The sequence below is a fragment of the Aythya ferina genome (genome assembly GCF_964211825.1).
Source record: "Aythya ferina genome assembly, chromosome: 3".
NCBI classification, from domain to species: Eukaryota; Metazoa; Chordata; class Aves; order Anseriformes; family Anatidae; genus Aythya; species Aythya ferina.
The window spans coordinates 17580042-17595996 of NC_140298.1; the positions used below are offsets into that span (position 1 = coordinate 17580042).

At 49.1% G+C, this 15955-nt stretch overlaps 1 protein-coding gene across 4 annotated transcripts in view; it reads right to left on the minus strand.

Moving 5' to 3' along the window:
- The window catches only part of GALNT14 (polypeptide N-acetylgalactosaminyltransferase 14), a 78389-nt gene that overhangs the window by 46416 nt on the left and 16018 nt on the right, over positions 1-15955 (minus strand). For 2 of the 4 annotated variants that reach the window (XM_084512557.1, XM_084512558.1), the window contains one exon: positions 11509-11702. The exons of 1 other annotated variant lie outside the window; for it this stretch is intronic. In XM_084512557.1, coding sequence (XP_084368683.1) covers positions 11509-11550 — 42 coding nt within the window. In that variant the 5' untranslated portion in view covers positions 11551-11702. Of the gene's footprint in view, positions 1-1436; positions 1535-11508; positions 11703-15955 lie in introns of those variants that run through there. One more of the 4 variants, XM_084512559.1, reaches the window with a different exon arrangement.

The following is a 15955-nucleotide window of genomic DNA, read 5'->3' on the forward strand; positions in this document are numbered from 1 at the left end:
ACCAAGCTAAAATTGTATTTTTCTTAAATTTTAATAACACCCAAATCCCCCAGAACAGCACACTTCTGAGCTCTGCCACAATCCACCTGGAAAGGATGAGCTAGGTCAGTAGTTTTCATCCCCAGCCTGCTGGCAAGAGTGAACCCTCACTAATGGGATTGCAAGCAGTAATTAGGAGAAATGAGTTTGGGACAGGTCTTCCCTCAGCTGAGAGAAGAGAGAAATTGCTGTGGGATGCTGGGGGAGCAGCGCTGCTGTTGGGAGGGGATGTTTGCACCCTGCCTGTTAAATCACCTGCAGCACTGGTCTGGCTCTCACCCCTCTCTCTGCCACGGTGTCAGGGATGCTGTGCCGAGGACTCATCGCTGTCGTGTTGCAAAGAGCTGCAGCTCAGTGAGCTGCCTTAAACAGCACTGCACCTCACAACTGCATGCTGCCCAAGGATGTTTCAGTGTCTCTGCCCTGTTCTGCTGTGGTGGGGGCTGCTGAAACACCCCACAGTGCCCCTGCATCATCAGCTGTGGCCAGCTGCTGAGGACATCTGCAGCTCTCACCCAAGAAACTTCTCATCCCGAACAAGTATGGTTTCAGCAAAGAAATCTGTCCTTGACCTGAGGAGCACAGTGTGGGGGGCAGCAGGCAGGCTAGCCCTACGGTGATCCTCCAAAGGTAGGCAGCGATTAGACAGTGCATTAATTGGGAAAGAAAGAACGGTGGCACCCATTTCCCCTGCGCCAGCCAGGTTTGGCCCAGACTTCATCAGGAGCCAAAGGCATTTGGGAACAGCACAGACCCACGAGCAGTAAATAGAGTGGTGAAAGGAAGCTACTGCAGCGAGACAGCATTTATTTTTTCTTGTGAGCCTTTTCAGGACATACGGGAGCTGCTTCCCAGCCATGAAGGTCACAGCAGCTTTCCCATGCTTCAGCAAGAATGGCAGCTGATTCGGTATTTAGGAGCCCGTGGCTGCACTCAGTCTCCAGCTGAGCTTTGCTCTTCCTTCTGCGTAAAAGCCAAAGGTTGGAGCAGGGAGAGGGAGGGTAAAGCAGAAAGCAGCCCTTGTCCTGCTCTGAAAAGAGCCCTCTTGAGAGGGAACAGAGGGAAGAGATCTTGCTGATGGCGCACGCAGCATCCCTGACCTGCTGTGGCCTTCTCACAGCAGCAAAGGCAGTGGTAATTTTTTCTGTGGGGACCTTCACACAGCTTTAGAAACTAATGCCATTATCTTTCCCCTTCCAAACCGTGCAGCAAAGAGGGGCAATTTGTGGCAGCTGCATGGGAAACATGATGGCCGGAGAAAGGAAAATGCCTCTAAGGGAGGGAAAGCTCAGTCTGCTTTACCTGGTTTTATTCTAGCAGGGCGAAGGAAGAAAGAAGAGATAAGAAAATAAATATTGAAGCAAAACAAAAGAATCGCAAATGCACAGGACACTTACGTGCATTGCTCTAGTTGTCCTCAGGAAGGCAAAGGAGAGACCCCCATCCCCATCAGTGGTTTGGAGGAGCAGAGCTTCACCAGGTGGGCGCTGAGGCACAGCCAGCACCAAGGAGCTACTGCTCAGCAAGAAATGCTGTCAGTCAAAGCTCCCCAGTCAGTCAAAGCTCTCCCAGTCCCCAAAGCTGCACCTTATTTCCAGCCCTGGACGAGGCTCAGGTTATTCCCAGCCATGACCCATTTTCCCCGTCCCTATCAGTAGCTCCCAAGGCTGCTGCTTGGTGCAAGACTCCCCACAGAGCATCACCCACGCCGAGCAGCTCCCAGCCTCTCTCCCCTTCCCACCTCTCACTCCCTGCCAAGTGGGAAGAGCAGAGGGAAAACATTTCTCGGAACTAACCCAAATTTGGGGTTGAGCCATCTCCTTACCTTACAAACAGTTTTATACAAAGGAAGGTGTTTCTGTCACCCACACTGAGTCCTCAATTTGCGGGCAGAGGTGGGTGAAACTCAGGTCACTGCCACCTTGAAGCAGGACACACGTGCCACCACCAGCAGCCCATCCTCCCTGAACTGTCTTCGAGGAAGAATTAGATATAAAACACCCGTGACAGCAAGAGCTGATCTAAGCCTTTGATTCCTGGGTACACGCTGCCAGAGTTTGCGAGATCCTGGGGATGGCAGCAACGTGAGTGACAGCAGCAGAGATACAGCGGCATAATTTAGAGTGTGCGTCAAGCCAGCCTGCTTGCATCTCAGCTCAGTAATAGGGGAAAAAATACCCTGACTAGTGTGGAATGCATTAGAGCAAGGTATCATGAGAAAATAAGCAGGTCTGGCTATAGGGGACTGCTGAGGGACTGCTGAGAGGGCTGAAGCTGCATGGGACCAAGGACCCTGAGCACACCGTCTCCGCACAGCAGGGAGAACCTGGGGGCTGGCAGCAAGGGTCTAAGCTTGGACTGAGGTCTGAGCAATGTTTTACCTCAAAACCAGATTTGCTTCAAAGTGCAGCTTCAGGCCATCCAGATCTATCTGCCAAAAATCGCATCTGATATAGAGAGGTTTCTGGGGGAAGAAAGGTAGAAGCCTGTCAAGCCCTGCTTTGTGACACACACAAGCCATCTTACATAGAACAGGGCACAGAGGGGAGAAAAAAAAAAAAAAAAAAAAGCAATAAAAGGTTAAATAACCTGAGAGCAAGACATTTCATGAAAAAATATATGAAGCATTTTGCCAATTCCAAGCCTCCTTCCACTCTCACCCTGCAAGTCCAAGCCAGGACTTCAGCACCCTAAAAACATCCCCCAGCCTCTCCTGAGGAGCACCCCCAGTGCCTCCTCGCAAACACAGCTCCTGCTGAGGGAGTCACAGGGATGCCGAGGGGCCACGCTGAGCCCAGGAGTGGCAGGGGATGGCCTGAAGAGGCTTGGCCACCTTACAGACTCCCCTACAACTGGGAGATCATCCCTGCAAGAGGGAGGAGACAGTGCTGGGAAAATCACAGTCCTTCACCCAGTCCCTGGCACAAACGTTAGTCCCCAAGCATCTTGTCCTCCTGCAGCTCCTCTCAGACACCTGCCTGGGAAGACAAGGCCATCCAGCCCCCAAGCACAGGGACATCTCTTCGGTTTGGAGGATGACCGTGTCACCACCAAGGACGTATCGCTGGAACTCCTGCACCTAGGAGGATTCTGGTGCAAAACACATTGCTGTGTCACAGCCCAGAGATGTGGCATCAGCTTTTCCTTCCCCCTTCCCCATGCACATTATTGGCAACATCTGAGTGTGAGCAATACTTCTGCACATATCTAGAAGCACAAAAAGAGAAAACACTCAAAATAACAACAATAATTATAAAAAAAATAACTGTTGAGTCACATGGTGAAGCAAACTCAAAACACTTCACAAAACACAGGGATCTGGAGAGAAACCAGCAAACGGGCACTGTGCTTTGTTGCTGTTATTGAAAAAATACCCTCAGTTTGGCCTGGATTCTCTCTCACACAGGCGCATTTCTCTATATCAAGGAAAGCAGGATTTTTGCAATTATTCATTGTGAAAACGTAGCCTGGAAATGTCGATGGGCATCTACTGCTTGGGCACATGCAAGGACCTTGGGCTGACGCAGGACAAAGTCTCCATCCTCACCAGGGCTGCCTGGGCTCGAGGCGAGGCCATCATCTTGAGCACAGCCCTGGGAAGGGCAGCACCTGATCTGGCATGGTGAGAGGCTGCGCAGATGGCTGTGGGATTTGCAGCATATTTTCCTGCCCACAGACGTCTGGGGATACGCACCAGAAATAGCTGGCTGCACAAGCCAAGACTTTTCCTCCTACAGAGGGAAAGTTTTAATCCAGAACTGCCAGGTACAGCTGAACACATGTGAACACATCCATCTTTTTGCAGTGGAAGGAACAACATCTCAACAGAGATGAAAACTGCCACGGTGCCTTGTGCTAGCTTGGCTGGGAGCTGGCGAACAGCTGTATTGCAGAGACATCCTTCTGGTCTGCCAACAACCTTCATGTCTGCTTTAAAACAACGGCAATAATGTTCCCTTCGAGTCACGCCGGATTAATCCGTGCAGAACCCTCACAGGTCCAGCAATGAGAGATATAAGCAAGTGATGCATGGGATCATCTCTCATCTTCTGCCCAGCACCATCGATGCAGATGGGAGCCACAGTTCCCCAGCACAGGATGGGACGGGACAGGGCTCCACCACACGCGGGGCTCTGCTGCCAGCACCAAGTTAACACCACCGGCTCCTCATTGCCAGGGACACACGTGGTGATGGCGATCACAGGGAATTAAATTCTCCGTGCTTTGATATCTATGTTCTGAAAAGCTGGCTCTCTCAGAAGCAGCAGTGAAAGCCCAAGCTACATCAGAGGTGAGCAACCACTTCAGCAGTGCCAGGAGAAGCCTGAAGAAGGCACTAACAACGTCTCTGAAGAGCTCTGCAAGGCTCTTTTAAAAGCGTTCCCTCTGCCAGCGCAAATAAATATCTGAGCAAAAAATACTACAGAAAAAGTCAGTTGACTCATGAAGAGCGAATGTGTTAAATTTAGAAAATAAAGCAATCAAAGGGTGAAAGAAAAGGGATTTTAGCCCTGCTTTGAGCACAGTTCTTGCTGCAGCCTTCCACGGGAGCCACCAAGCTGCTTTAACCCCCCCAAGCAGGGGAAGCTGATGGCAAAGCAACCTTTTGCCTTGCTCCCTGGCCATGCCTCCCCCAGAGAGGAGCAGGGCTGAGACAGGGAGCATACCACCCATACCACCATAAGCTGAGCAAAGCTTTGAGCCTTTATACCTGTCCTAGTCATTTAATGAAGGACTGATGGGAGAAAAAGGAGAGGGGAACAATTGTCCCATGCACAGCCTGACTTCTTTCTGTGTATGCCGCTTGCTAGCCTGGCAAACTGTTTGTGATACCCCATAAATTGCCCTGAATGTTTGCTGTGTTTTTTTGTTTGGACTACTCCCTTATCTCTCCCTGAAATGCAGCTTTTTGTTTTTATTTATTTTTTTACGATAATTTACAATTACACAGGAATGAGGTGGGGAGGACTGATGCTGACATCCTGAGCATCTCCAGCATAAAGCACGTCGCAGCCTCAGTCAGGGCACACCTTTGCAGGAGAGGAGAAATCCCTCCTCCAGATATACTTAACGACCTCGTACAGGCTGACATTTAGCCTGTGGGTGTCACGACCATGGCGTTACTGCCACGAGCCAAGCCCTGCCATTGAAACCTGCATTCACCCACCCCAGGCACAGCTCAGGGCTCGCTGCCAGCTCCCAGGCTCCTCCAGCCTCCTAAATCACACACGGCAGAAAGGGTAAGCTCTAAGCATCTGCAGCACTTTGGAGAAATCAGAGCTTATCTGGCTAACAGAGGCTTTTAGTGGTCCCCAGGCAGAGCAGGCAAGCAGCTAATGACAGTCTAATGAGCTGGGGAAAAAGAGCTGCTCTTTTGTCCAACAGGAGCCTTGTAGCTGTTAGCTGGGCTCAGCTCACATTTTCAGCTGAAGCTTCAGTGGGAAAAGCCAGGTTTATTCCAAGACCATTCTCTTCTTCATCTGTTACAGGCTCTGCTTTTCTTGAAACACTTGTTTTTCCCCAGGGGAAATGAAATACATACATATGCATATAAAAACACAGATGGATTAAAAGATTATTAAAAAAAAAAAAAAAAAAAAAAAAAGATGGGAATTTCTAGCAGCATGGCAACAAGTCTGCTGTGTTTAGCATCCTTTCAGAGTACAACCACCTTAAGATTTTCCACTGTGGGGAATTCCTGATGGGGGAAAGCATGTTTCCAAAGATTGCAAGCTTTAATATTATTTGGCCTATTCTAACAAATCTGGTAAAACACCATGGATTTGCTTTTTCCAAGCAGAGACAAACAGGTCCACTGATAAAGCCCCCAGAAGCACAGGGATGCCCCTCTACTCCCCAAGGTATGTTGGCTGCTGCAGGCGCCCCCTAAAGCATTCCCTCACCTCCCAGGGTAGCTGTGTTCATCCTCAAACACTAAATTTGCACACATACTGGCCCTTAGAAAGCCTAGCATTAGCAGAAACCTTAAACTGTGCTTTTTCTTGCCTTGCTTCAGTAAGAATAGCTTTGGTTTGTTTTTAACCGCAAAGGCCTTGCGTTCTGCAATAACAAATGTAACAACATCATGTTGCAGGGGTAGGAATTGAAAACTAAAACTGCCTGTCAATGAAAATCAAGGCAGGTTCACTGCCAAAATGGAGTGAAACACAAAAGAAAGCTTAAATAGGGAGCAGAAAAAAATGGAAGTCGCATTGACAGTTTACTTCCATTCCTAATAACCTGGGAGAGAGCAGTGAAGACACTGTAGGTGAACTACCTGCTGCTCACTGAAATGGGGCTGTTGATGAAACCACCTGGCTGTCAGCTGCTGGTAATCCACACAAAGGTAAAGTTAAAGGGCCACTGCACCCCGTCACCGAAGGAGCTGAAGTCAGGCTGGGGACAGGCTTGGAGCAGCCCTGTGGGTGGGAGGAGATGCACTGTTCTCCACCACGTCAGGATGGATAGGGGAAAATATCCAGAAACTGCCTGCATCAAGGGGAGAAGTATCTGGGTGCCCAACTTTGAGGTTCCCCCCTCTTCTCCAGGCAGTGGCATTGCCCCCAAGAATCATTTTCCATAAAGCTGACAATTATCCAGAACATAAATTGGGACAGAGAGGAAAAATGGACACCCAAGCCCTTTGTCCACCTGCAGCGATCTGTCCTGTCCCTGGCACCTGGAGGTCTCCAGGCAGGTTGAGCTCTGCTGCAGCAAGAACGGCTCCTGAGCGCTCTCGGTGGTGACAGACCCCAGGGCACCCAGCAGGAGCTCACAGGCACTCGCTGGGGTGTTTTGGCTGGAGGCCAGATTCATGGGACAGAATTTCATCCTACCCTTTTTCACATCCTCCTTCAGCTTCAGGTGCTTTTCTTCATCCCTCCTCCCCCCTTGTCTCGCGAAACAAGACTGCACTGCCACGGGCACAGCTCCCAGTGACACCGCTGCTCCTCCGCACCCGGCCTCAGCCAGCAAACCCTCCAGGCAGCCCACGGAGCAGACGTCTGGCTCGGTACCAGCACCAGTTGCTTCAGAAGACACCCACCGTGCTGCTTAGCTGCACGTAGCTTCCTTACAAGTCAGGATTTTTCCCAACTTTTGCTGTCGAGAGACCTTTTCGAGTCACAGGACACTTTCTGCCACCTGTTGTCCTCCTCTTCTGAAAACTGAGGTTCAGAGCAGCCATGCCAACGTCAAATCCTTTTACTGGCAGCAGCTGAGCACCGAATGCCACAGACACCTAGCAGCAGCAAGTCCCAGCAATGAAATCCCACTCTGAACCCACCTCCTTCCCTCAAGGTAACTCTCCATCACCCACCTGACCTGCTGTCAACATCGGACCTACGCCAGTTCAGATGCCCAAAGCTCAGCAGCACACCCAAGGTGGAGACACGTTCATGAGCCAAGCAACAGCCTTACAGCTTTCCCAGTACTGCAAACTCTTTGCTTTCTCCTCTGACTCCTGCTTTCTTTTTCCTGTCAAGAATGACAGTTCTGTAATGATTTTAGCTCAGTTTATATGATTTGGCTAAGATTTCTCAAAAATTTAGCCAAGCAGCTGATTTTACAAAGCATCCCCTACTAATTCTTCCCGGGCCTCCAAGTCTCTCTCTATAAAAAGAGCATCACCGCTGCCACTTCATCTCCAGACGACAGAGGCTTAAAGCACTGCCACCCAACATCTACACGGCAGCCCGGGGGAGCTGCCAGGCTCTGCTTGGCTCCAGACAGACAACTGTCCACCAGCAAAGATGCCACCAGCTCAGCTCCAGTATATGCAATCCAGGCTTGACCCCAAGCATCAAAAGAGTCATATACAGCTCCCTTTTTTCACCTTTGCTCTCTCTGACACATCCTCAGAGCCCCTCCAAGCCTCCCTGCCACCTGTAGAGATCAGGAGCTGCTGCACAGAAGCGGCACACTTGAAAGTTGGTTACTCTGACCCCTGCTTTCCTTTGCAGCAAACATGCTTTTAAGTGGTTCACAAGGAGCTCATTTCCCATCTCGTTTCATGCTCTGAACCCTTCCCCTGCATATTTTGTTTGCTAAAAGATATCCAGAAAAGAAAAAAAAAAAAAAAAAAAAAAAAAAAAAGGAGATGGGCAAACGGGAGAGATTTAATGCTGCCTTTGAACCTCCTGGCTGGAGGGACTTTGGCAATTTGGCCGTCGGTGTAACGCTACTGCCAACAGCAGCAGGCAACAGAGCCTGCAGGAGCAAAGGGTCTCTATATAAATATTAAGGGCACTCAACAGCCCCTGTAGCTGCGGTTCTGATGCAAGAGCACAGTCAGGTAGCACGACTAAGGCCACCAGGTGATAAAGCCTCATATGGCTCCTTACAGCAGCATTCAAATGGACTTGGGGTCCTGTAACACCAAGGAAACATTAAGGCCTTCAACAAATTCATTTCTGCATCACTGTACCTATGTGTAACACACAGAAAATGAACCTGGGGTGGATTTCTGAGCAACATATGAACCCAATTGCTCCTCAGAAATAGACAGCATGTTCTTCAGGTCAAGTGTTAGCCTGTTCTCACAGGAACAAGACCCCTAACTAACTTCTTTCAAGCTTTCATTTTCTCGGTAGATGAATATCATTCTAAAAAGCTTCCCACAGTTGGAAAGTACAGCCTACAGCCCTGAAACAGAGTTTCTGGAAATTGGGGGGAAAAAAAAAAAAAGTGGGAGTTACTCTGCTTTACATTTCTGATACAGCAAAGGCTGCCAGTTCCTCCAAGACAGGAAAAAGATCCTGAGACCTAATCCTGCATTCAGGAAGACAGATGCTGGCTTGCCCAAGGCACTAAACTGCTGCTAGTACCAGGAGATCTGGGTGCTTGCTTATACCAAAAGTCACGGTTCCCAGTTCACGTTTACATAGTGCTTCGGTCAGGTTTCTCTGCTCCAGGTAACCAACCACACTGCATGCACACCGAGCTGGTCAGCAGGTGTACAAAGCCACGGAAGGAGTAAGTTGTTTTGCTCCTGTTAGGAAATCCTGGTCACCTCCTCATCAAAATATCCTTCCTTCTCCTAGGCCTGGGGCAGGGACCACACACCAGACAGGTGGGCTTGGATGTCTTACTTTTGCTCCAGGAACATCACCAAGCTTGGCAACTCAAGGAGCCTTTGGTAAAGCTGATTCACACAAAATCACAACACTTCCTACAAACAAAACAGTGAGGTCTCAGCAGATTTCAGGCTGGCTGTAGGCTTGATCTTCCCAAAGTTTTTGGAGTTGACCAAACCCCACACACAGCACCTCTGCAAAGGAGATGCATGCCCTTGAAGCTCACAAAGCTCTCAGCTGCCAGAGGACTGAGCACGACAAGAAGTCTGCATGGAAGTGAGTATGTTGTGCCCCAGTAATGGGACCTAGGGTCAGCAGGGTGAGGTAAGGAATAACATAAAAATAGTTGCTTCAAAACCGAGGAGGGGTCACCCAGCGTGCTGCAGGGATGTTCAGGGACATGATGGAGGATTCACGTGGTGATAGAGCAGTGTCACGCAGTCAGTGTCCTGCACGATAGGTCGGTGCTCCACAAAGAACCTCGAGCTGCTGGGAGGAGCGTGCTGCGTGGAGCCTACACGCCGGGCGTGCTTTGGACCTGAATGCTACCCAGATAGTCATCTGTTCCAACTGGCAGCGCAGAACCAGATGGCTGGTTAATGCGTTCAAGTCTCTCTCCATCCAAATGACACTGTATTATTGCTCCAGAAAAACGTGGCGGGCATTGCAAACGCAATGGCTCCTCCCCAGTCCTTTCTCATCCAGCTCTGCTCCCACCACCATGCAGGAGAGTACAAAAGCAAAACCCATCTTCATTTTATCCATAGGAGAAACCAAGCCATGTTGTCTCATATTTCATAGACTCCAAAAGCATGCAGCAGCTTTCAACCCAAAGCACCCCAAATGGATAGGGCTGATTGTCCTAAAATGCTTAAAAAAAAAAAAAAAACAACCAAAAGAACCCACCAGCCACAAAAACCCAATGCTTTAACAAAAAGAAGAACTGGCACGAGCCACAAGCCTGCTTCCACCTGTAACTCCAGTATTTTGTCCCTCAAACATACCCACAATTAACTAAAAGTTAAATGCAGAGAAGAAAAGATCTGTACAACCTCTCCTCAGCACAAGGGGGCTGCGGTCAGTGCCTGCACTGCTGAGTGTTTCTACTTGCCTCGTATTTGCAAGCCATGCACTGATGTGTTATGAGGTGTGTTTGTAATTGTCTGACGATGGCGGCGGTCCTTGACGAGGAAATGGCGTGTGTCTAAATGCAGACAAAGCTATTCAGACAGCCAGGACAAAGCAGCCTTATTTTCCTTGATTGGGTCAAATTACATCCTTTGGACATATTCCTTCAGTGGCTTCAAAAAAAAAAATAATCTGCCTCTATTTCCTTGGCTTTGCGAACAATATTTAGAGAATAAAAGGTGGTTTATTTCAGAGCCCGTTTGTTTGGCAGTGCCTGAGCCCCCTCTCTCCTCCTATCCCTTTCAGATCAGGTTTATTGTTGGCATGGAGAAGAGAGAAAAACTAAACCCTCCGTCGCACTTGATATTGGGGGAGGAGGAGGAATACAAGTCAATCTTTCCCTTGTCTGTTAGCCTGATCAGAAAATGAACCTGCGTTTCTTCTGAATCGTCTCCTGGCACTACATTTCCTGCTCTTGCTGCTGTACTTCCCGAGATGAGATGCAATCATTAGCTCATTTGCTGCCCCAAATAATATCATACAGCTGGAGCCTGAGCCGCTTTGCAGGAAGTCCTGGAGTGCCTCAGGCACAGCACTGCCAGCTGGTCGAGGGCAGGGACTGTCCCGCTGTGCTGCTGTGGCCTCACCTCAGGCACTGGGTGCAGGTTGGGGCACCACAATATAAGGATATGAACTACTAGAGAGTGTCCAGAGGTGGGCTACAAAAATGGTGACAGGTCTAGAGGGGAAGACACTAGAGGAGCAGCTGAATCACTTGGTTTGTTCAGCTTAGAGAAGAGGAGACTGAGGGGAGACCTCATCACGATCTAAAGCTTTCTCACATAGAGAAGCAGAGGGGGACATGCTGATGTCTTCTCTCTGGTGACCAGGGATAGGGCCTGAGGCAGTGACATGAAGCTGAGTTGGGCTGGATATTGGGAAGAGGTTCTTCACAAGAGGGTAGTCGGGCACTTGGAACAGGCTCCCCAGGGAAGTGAGAGACCCAGGGGTTGGATTCAATGACCCTCGTGGTTGCCTCCAACTGAGGATATTCTGTGATTAGGAATATGACTTATTCTTTGACTCTATGACTAATTTCTGTCTGCGCCCCACAGGGCATCAGCCCTCTGCCCTAGCACCAAGCCCACTCTCTCCATAAGAAGTAAGGTTTAATTAAGGCTTATAAGGAGCTTTGCAATAGCAGGATGAAAGACAAACTGTTAATACTACTCTCCCAGCGGAGCAGCAAGTAGGGGGATAAACCTACCTCTCCAGCTATCCCCAGCTGTGGAAGAGGTTTTCCAAGCATCACCTGGGAAAGACCTGATGCATCTCAACTGCATGGCTCGTACGGGAACACGTAGTGGGAGGGAAGCAGTGATGATTAAGAGAAGTGGAGGATGGGGCCTCAGGTTTCTTCCTTGGCTCGCTTTTCCTACAAAACCAACTCCTGCTGAGAGACTGGAAACAAGGAGGGGAAGGAGGGTGAGAAATCAATGTAATTGCAACTGTGCTGTGTTGCTGGCAAAAGCTGAGCACTTCACTGTGAGAGAAATAGGAGAAAATGGCTTTTTCATTGCACAAGAAAGGGGACTGGGAGCAAAGCCCCCTGATTCATTAGGTCCTCACCCCTTTCCTTCTATAAACAGGAGGAAGCCAGCAAGAAACCAACAGCCATTACCAGAGCTGCTGCAATTAACAGTCAGTCCAACGCACCCTTTGTTGTTAGGCTACACACGATTACCACTTCACACCAATGTCTTTCTTAAAGAGCTCTGACTTTTGCTTTCTCCACAGACACATCTCTGTAACTGGTTTTACTGCACCAAATGCTGCACCGCCCTCGTGGAAGGGAATTGGTTATAATGGTGTTTCACACAGATGCAGTAGGTTGCTTTTGCATTTCTATGGTTTCTCTGGAACTTCTTTTCCACTGGCAAATATGAGCTCATACATCAAAGATGGGAGCTCGTACACAGACATGTGGAAGCACCACTCTGGCATCCCATGGGTTGTGTTTGCTGCCAGCTCCCAGATCATCCATGGAGCTCATCTGCGTAGTTAGACATATGCCTACAGGGAAGGCTGGGGTGTTTTAAAAAAGGAACTAAAATGGCAAAAAAAAAAAAAAAAAAAAGAGAGGAGCCCAGTCCCTCCTGAGCTGACCACTCCAACATTACAGGCACACCAAGCCAAGTGCCAGCTTCCCTTGACAAGTGGTCCCATGAATTTTGCCATGTGAGGGGTGACTCCAGGCTGTGGGCTGGCTGTATATTTCAGAGATTGTCCTCCAAGAGGACAAGCACGGGGATCGAAAGAACACTCAACACTGTCAGCACCTTCTACAAGTCATTGCAATTCCCACTGCCTGCCCTCTCTCTGAGCAGGCATTGTCCCTTTGCTTACACACTGCACAACAGCGTGCACATCTCCAAATCCCAGAAAAAACACTCAGCTCAAAAGCCATACTCATGGATCTGAGGATTTGTCAGGACAGTAATGCTACTCTCATGTGGGCTTGTAAGACTGTGCTGTTTGTAACTCGGGTTCTCCCAGTGCTGTCCTTGCTCACGCTCCTCCTGTTGTAGGCCTACAAAAGTAGCTGAACAGACCATCCCTGATGCAGTCTGCCCTGGACTTTACGCCTAACTACTGAGATTCAGGAGGAAAAGCAAACCTCTAGAACCATGATATTCCCCCCAGACTCAGTATTGCTATCTATAACCCTGGCACCTGGCATGCCCAGCTCCCCTCACCTGCGGGAAGGCACAGATCACACCACAGACCTGGCACCAAGAGACAGCTGGGAAGAGCAGGATAAGGAAACCCTGCCAAAACAGTCCCTGGGCCCTGACTACATTCAAGTAAGTCAGGAGAATGCTGTCTTATAATGGAAAGGAGTGAGCTGGAGAGAACTGTCGGGTTCAAAGACTGGTATGTAAAAGACCTGGTTAGAAGGCTCATATGGACCTTTTATTCTGTTAAGCCCATCCCTAAGTGTCCCCAAGGACTTGGTGACCTCTGCTCAGGGCCTTCGGAGAGCACCAGAAGCATTTTTCACACTAACTGTCTTTCCAGAGCGGGATAAAAAGTATTTCTCGTCTTTTGATTCTCAACAGCTTTTACCAACATGACTCATGTTTGTTGACATTTAGCTACCATCATCCTTGCATGCTTCTCCATCCTTCCCTCTGATTTTTATTTTTTTTTTTGAAGCACAAAGCCAGGACAGGTGCATGGATGGATATCCCACCGATCACCACCTCACACAGCCAACAGGTCTTATTCAAGCATCACCCATCCATGACTATACCTGCTTTGCTATCCATCCCCTAGGGAGGCAAGGGAGGCCCTCAGGGCCACATCCCACACCTGCTGTAGGGCCGAGCATGCTGCCTTTCCACACAGACTGACCGCCCTGCCCCGTCCCTGTCCCTGTCCCTGCTTCCAGCCCTCCTGGTCAGTGGTTATGGGGGGCTGTAGGTGGCTCCCTGCCATTTTGAATTGGCCACGCAGTCAGACAGCTCCACCCAGCTCCCTCGGCGAATTGAAAAATTAACAGGGTTTTCATCACCAGTGAAAAAATTCAAAAGGCTTTTCATTTACTGCCCATTGTTTCACAGATCTCTTGGAGCGTGCTGATGCCCAGGCAGTAAATGAATTAATTGAACGAGCTGTACAGCCCCATCTGCTCGCCATTTGTTCATGGCTGGTTTATTCACCAAGGTGGCCAGGCTGTGCCAGGCCGGCTTTGACAGGACTTCTCACCTCACGTGGGCTCTACAAGGACACGCTCATTTGCGGAAAGAGGAGGATGAGGAAACCCGTTTCCCAAGCCCAGTAGAAGAAAAGCAATCATCTGTCTGTGCTACAGTCCTGCCTCACACCTCCAGCCCGACCCACAGAGAGGGGATGGACGTGTTTTGTGTTTTAATGTTTTATATTTCCACATCTATTGCTAAAAATAGAGACAGGACACTGAAAATAGATTCTGCCCTGTGCATCTCCTGCACTGTTTGTACATCAACACCTCAGGCATCCTGGAAAGTCTGTGTTTGCTCCTAGAGATTTCAAGGCAAGCTTTCACCTGCAGAGTACAGCACAAGTTTCCTCTTCTCCCCCATCCTGGACCTACCCAAGCCCTGAGCACAGAGCCTCTCTGTTCTATCTTCTTGTTCATGACAGACTTTGCACTTCAATCCTTTAATTGTTAAGATCTGAATTTTTGCTAGAAACAGTTATTTTAATCTGTTAAGTGGCTCTGCTGTTATAAAACTTACAGAGATTTAAGATCTGGAGGCTGCCAGCTGAGCTCCAGGTGCTGATTTTTTCCTCGATGATAATGCAGAAGGAAATGCAGGCTGCTACGAGGCATGCAAGTGCAAAGCTGGCAAGCGTCCCTTTGCATTGAGGCCCAATCCCACAAGGTGCTGAGCTTCCCTGAGCATTTAGAGCAAGCAGTGAGGATGCAGCACCCCCACCCCACTGGTGTGTGTGAGCAAATGGCTGTGTAGTGCTTAGGTTAAACCACAACAGTCTTTTTGGCACCCAACCTGGAGTTTCTTCAGCACGTGTCACCTCCTCCTCTGGTGATATTCCTAGATCTTCCTTGAAGGGATACCTTTGCTTTATGCCTGCCAGGAGTCACCTCTGGAGGACGAAGACCTGTGCCCCTTTTCCAACTGCTTTGTCAATGCATCCTTCCCTAGCTGGGGATCCCGGCTGCTTGGCTTCCCTGGCCTCTAATTCCAAGCCACCGATGCCATTGTCCCAGCATCAGAGCAGCCAGGTGACAATGTGCTCATCTGGGAAACGGCCAAAATCTTTTTGCATATCTTGTAGCTCACCCTGGGATAGGGATTAGGTGGTTATTGATGCTTTTATGGTATCTTCTTCATCCTCCTGTGCAGGCCTTTGAATTATTTTTGTTTTATGGCAAAACCAACTTTCAGAAGTACTTGGACTATTTTCTCCCCTTTCTCAAAAACTACTTCTGCGGCGTTACCCCACATGAAGACATCACCAAATGCCCAGTACTAGTCATATCCTGAGAGCCATCCCACCGCTGCATTTGAACACCATCAGGATGGAGTTGTTGCACTGCAAACACTGGTGCAAGTCAAGTGCATCTTGTTAGGTCATTTGTTTAATACAAGAAACTTCTCCATAGCCTTTCTCCAACAATCCAGCCCAAAAAGGACCCACTTCAGCTGTCAGCTGTGCTTCAGCTGTCAGACGGAGCAAGCAAGCCAGCACTCTCAGGAGAATGGAAAAGGGAAAAAAAATCCCAAATCCAACCATAAATGCATCTTCCAACCCCTTCTGCACTCAATGCTGGTCCAAAGCCCTGGAGCTGAGATCCTTTGGAGCCCCTCACTGTGGCAGGGCTCTGCTAATGTAGCCAGCTCTCTCCCCATGTCAGCTGGGCACAGATTCAGCACAAAGAGGAGATGAGGTGACCAAGGGGTTGTCACCTGCACTTTCCAGCTCTCCATCAGCATCACACAAGGCTGTGCAGCTCCAACCTTACAAAGGCACCGGCAGTAGGTGAAATATCACCTCTCCACGAAAATCACTCCTCACGTATCAGTTTGGGAAATTTCTTACAATTAATCCCATGTGTCAGTTCCTCTCATTATTTCTCAAAGCAATTAAGTTATTAATTTCTACGTGTACCCCCACCCCCTTCCAAATCAAAGCAGAGCAAAAGGCCA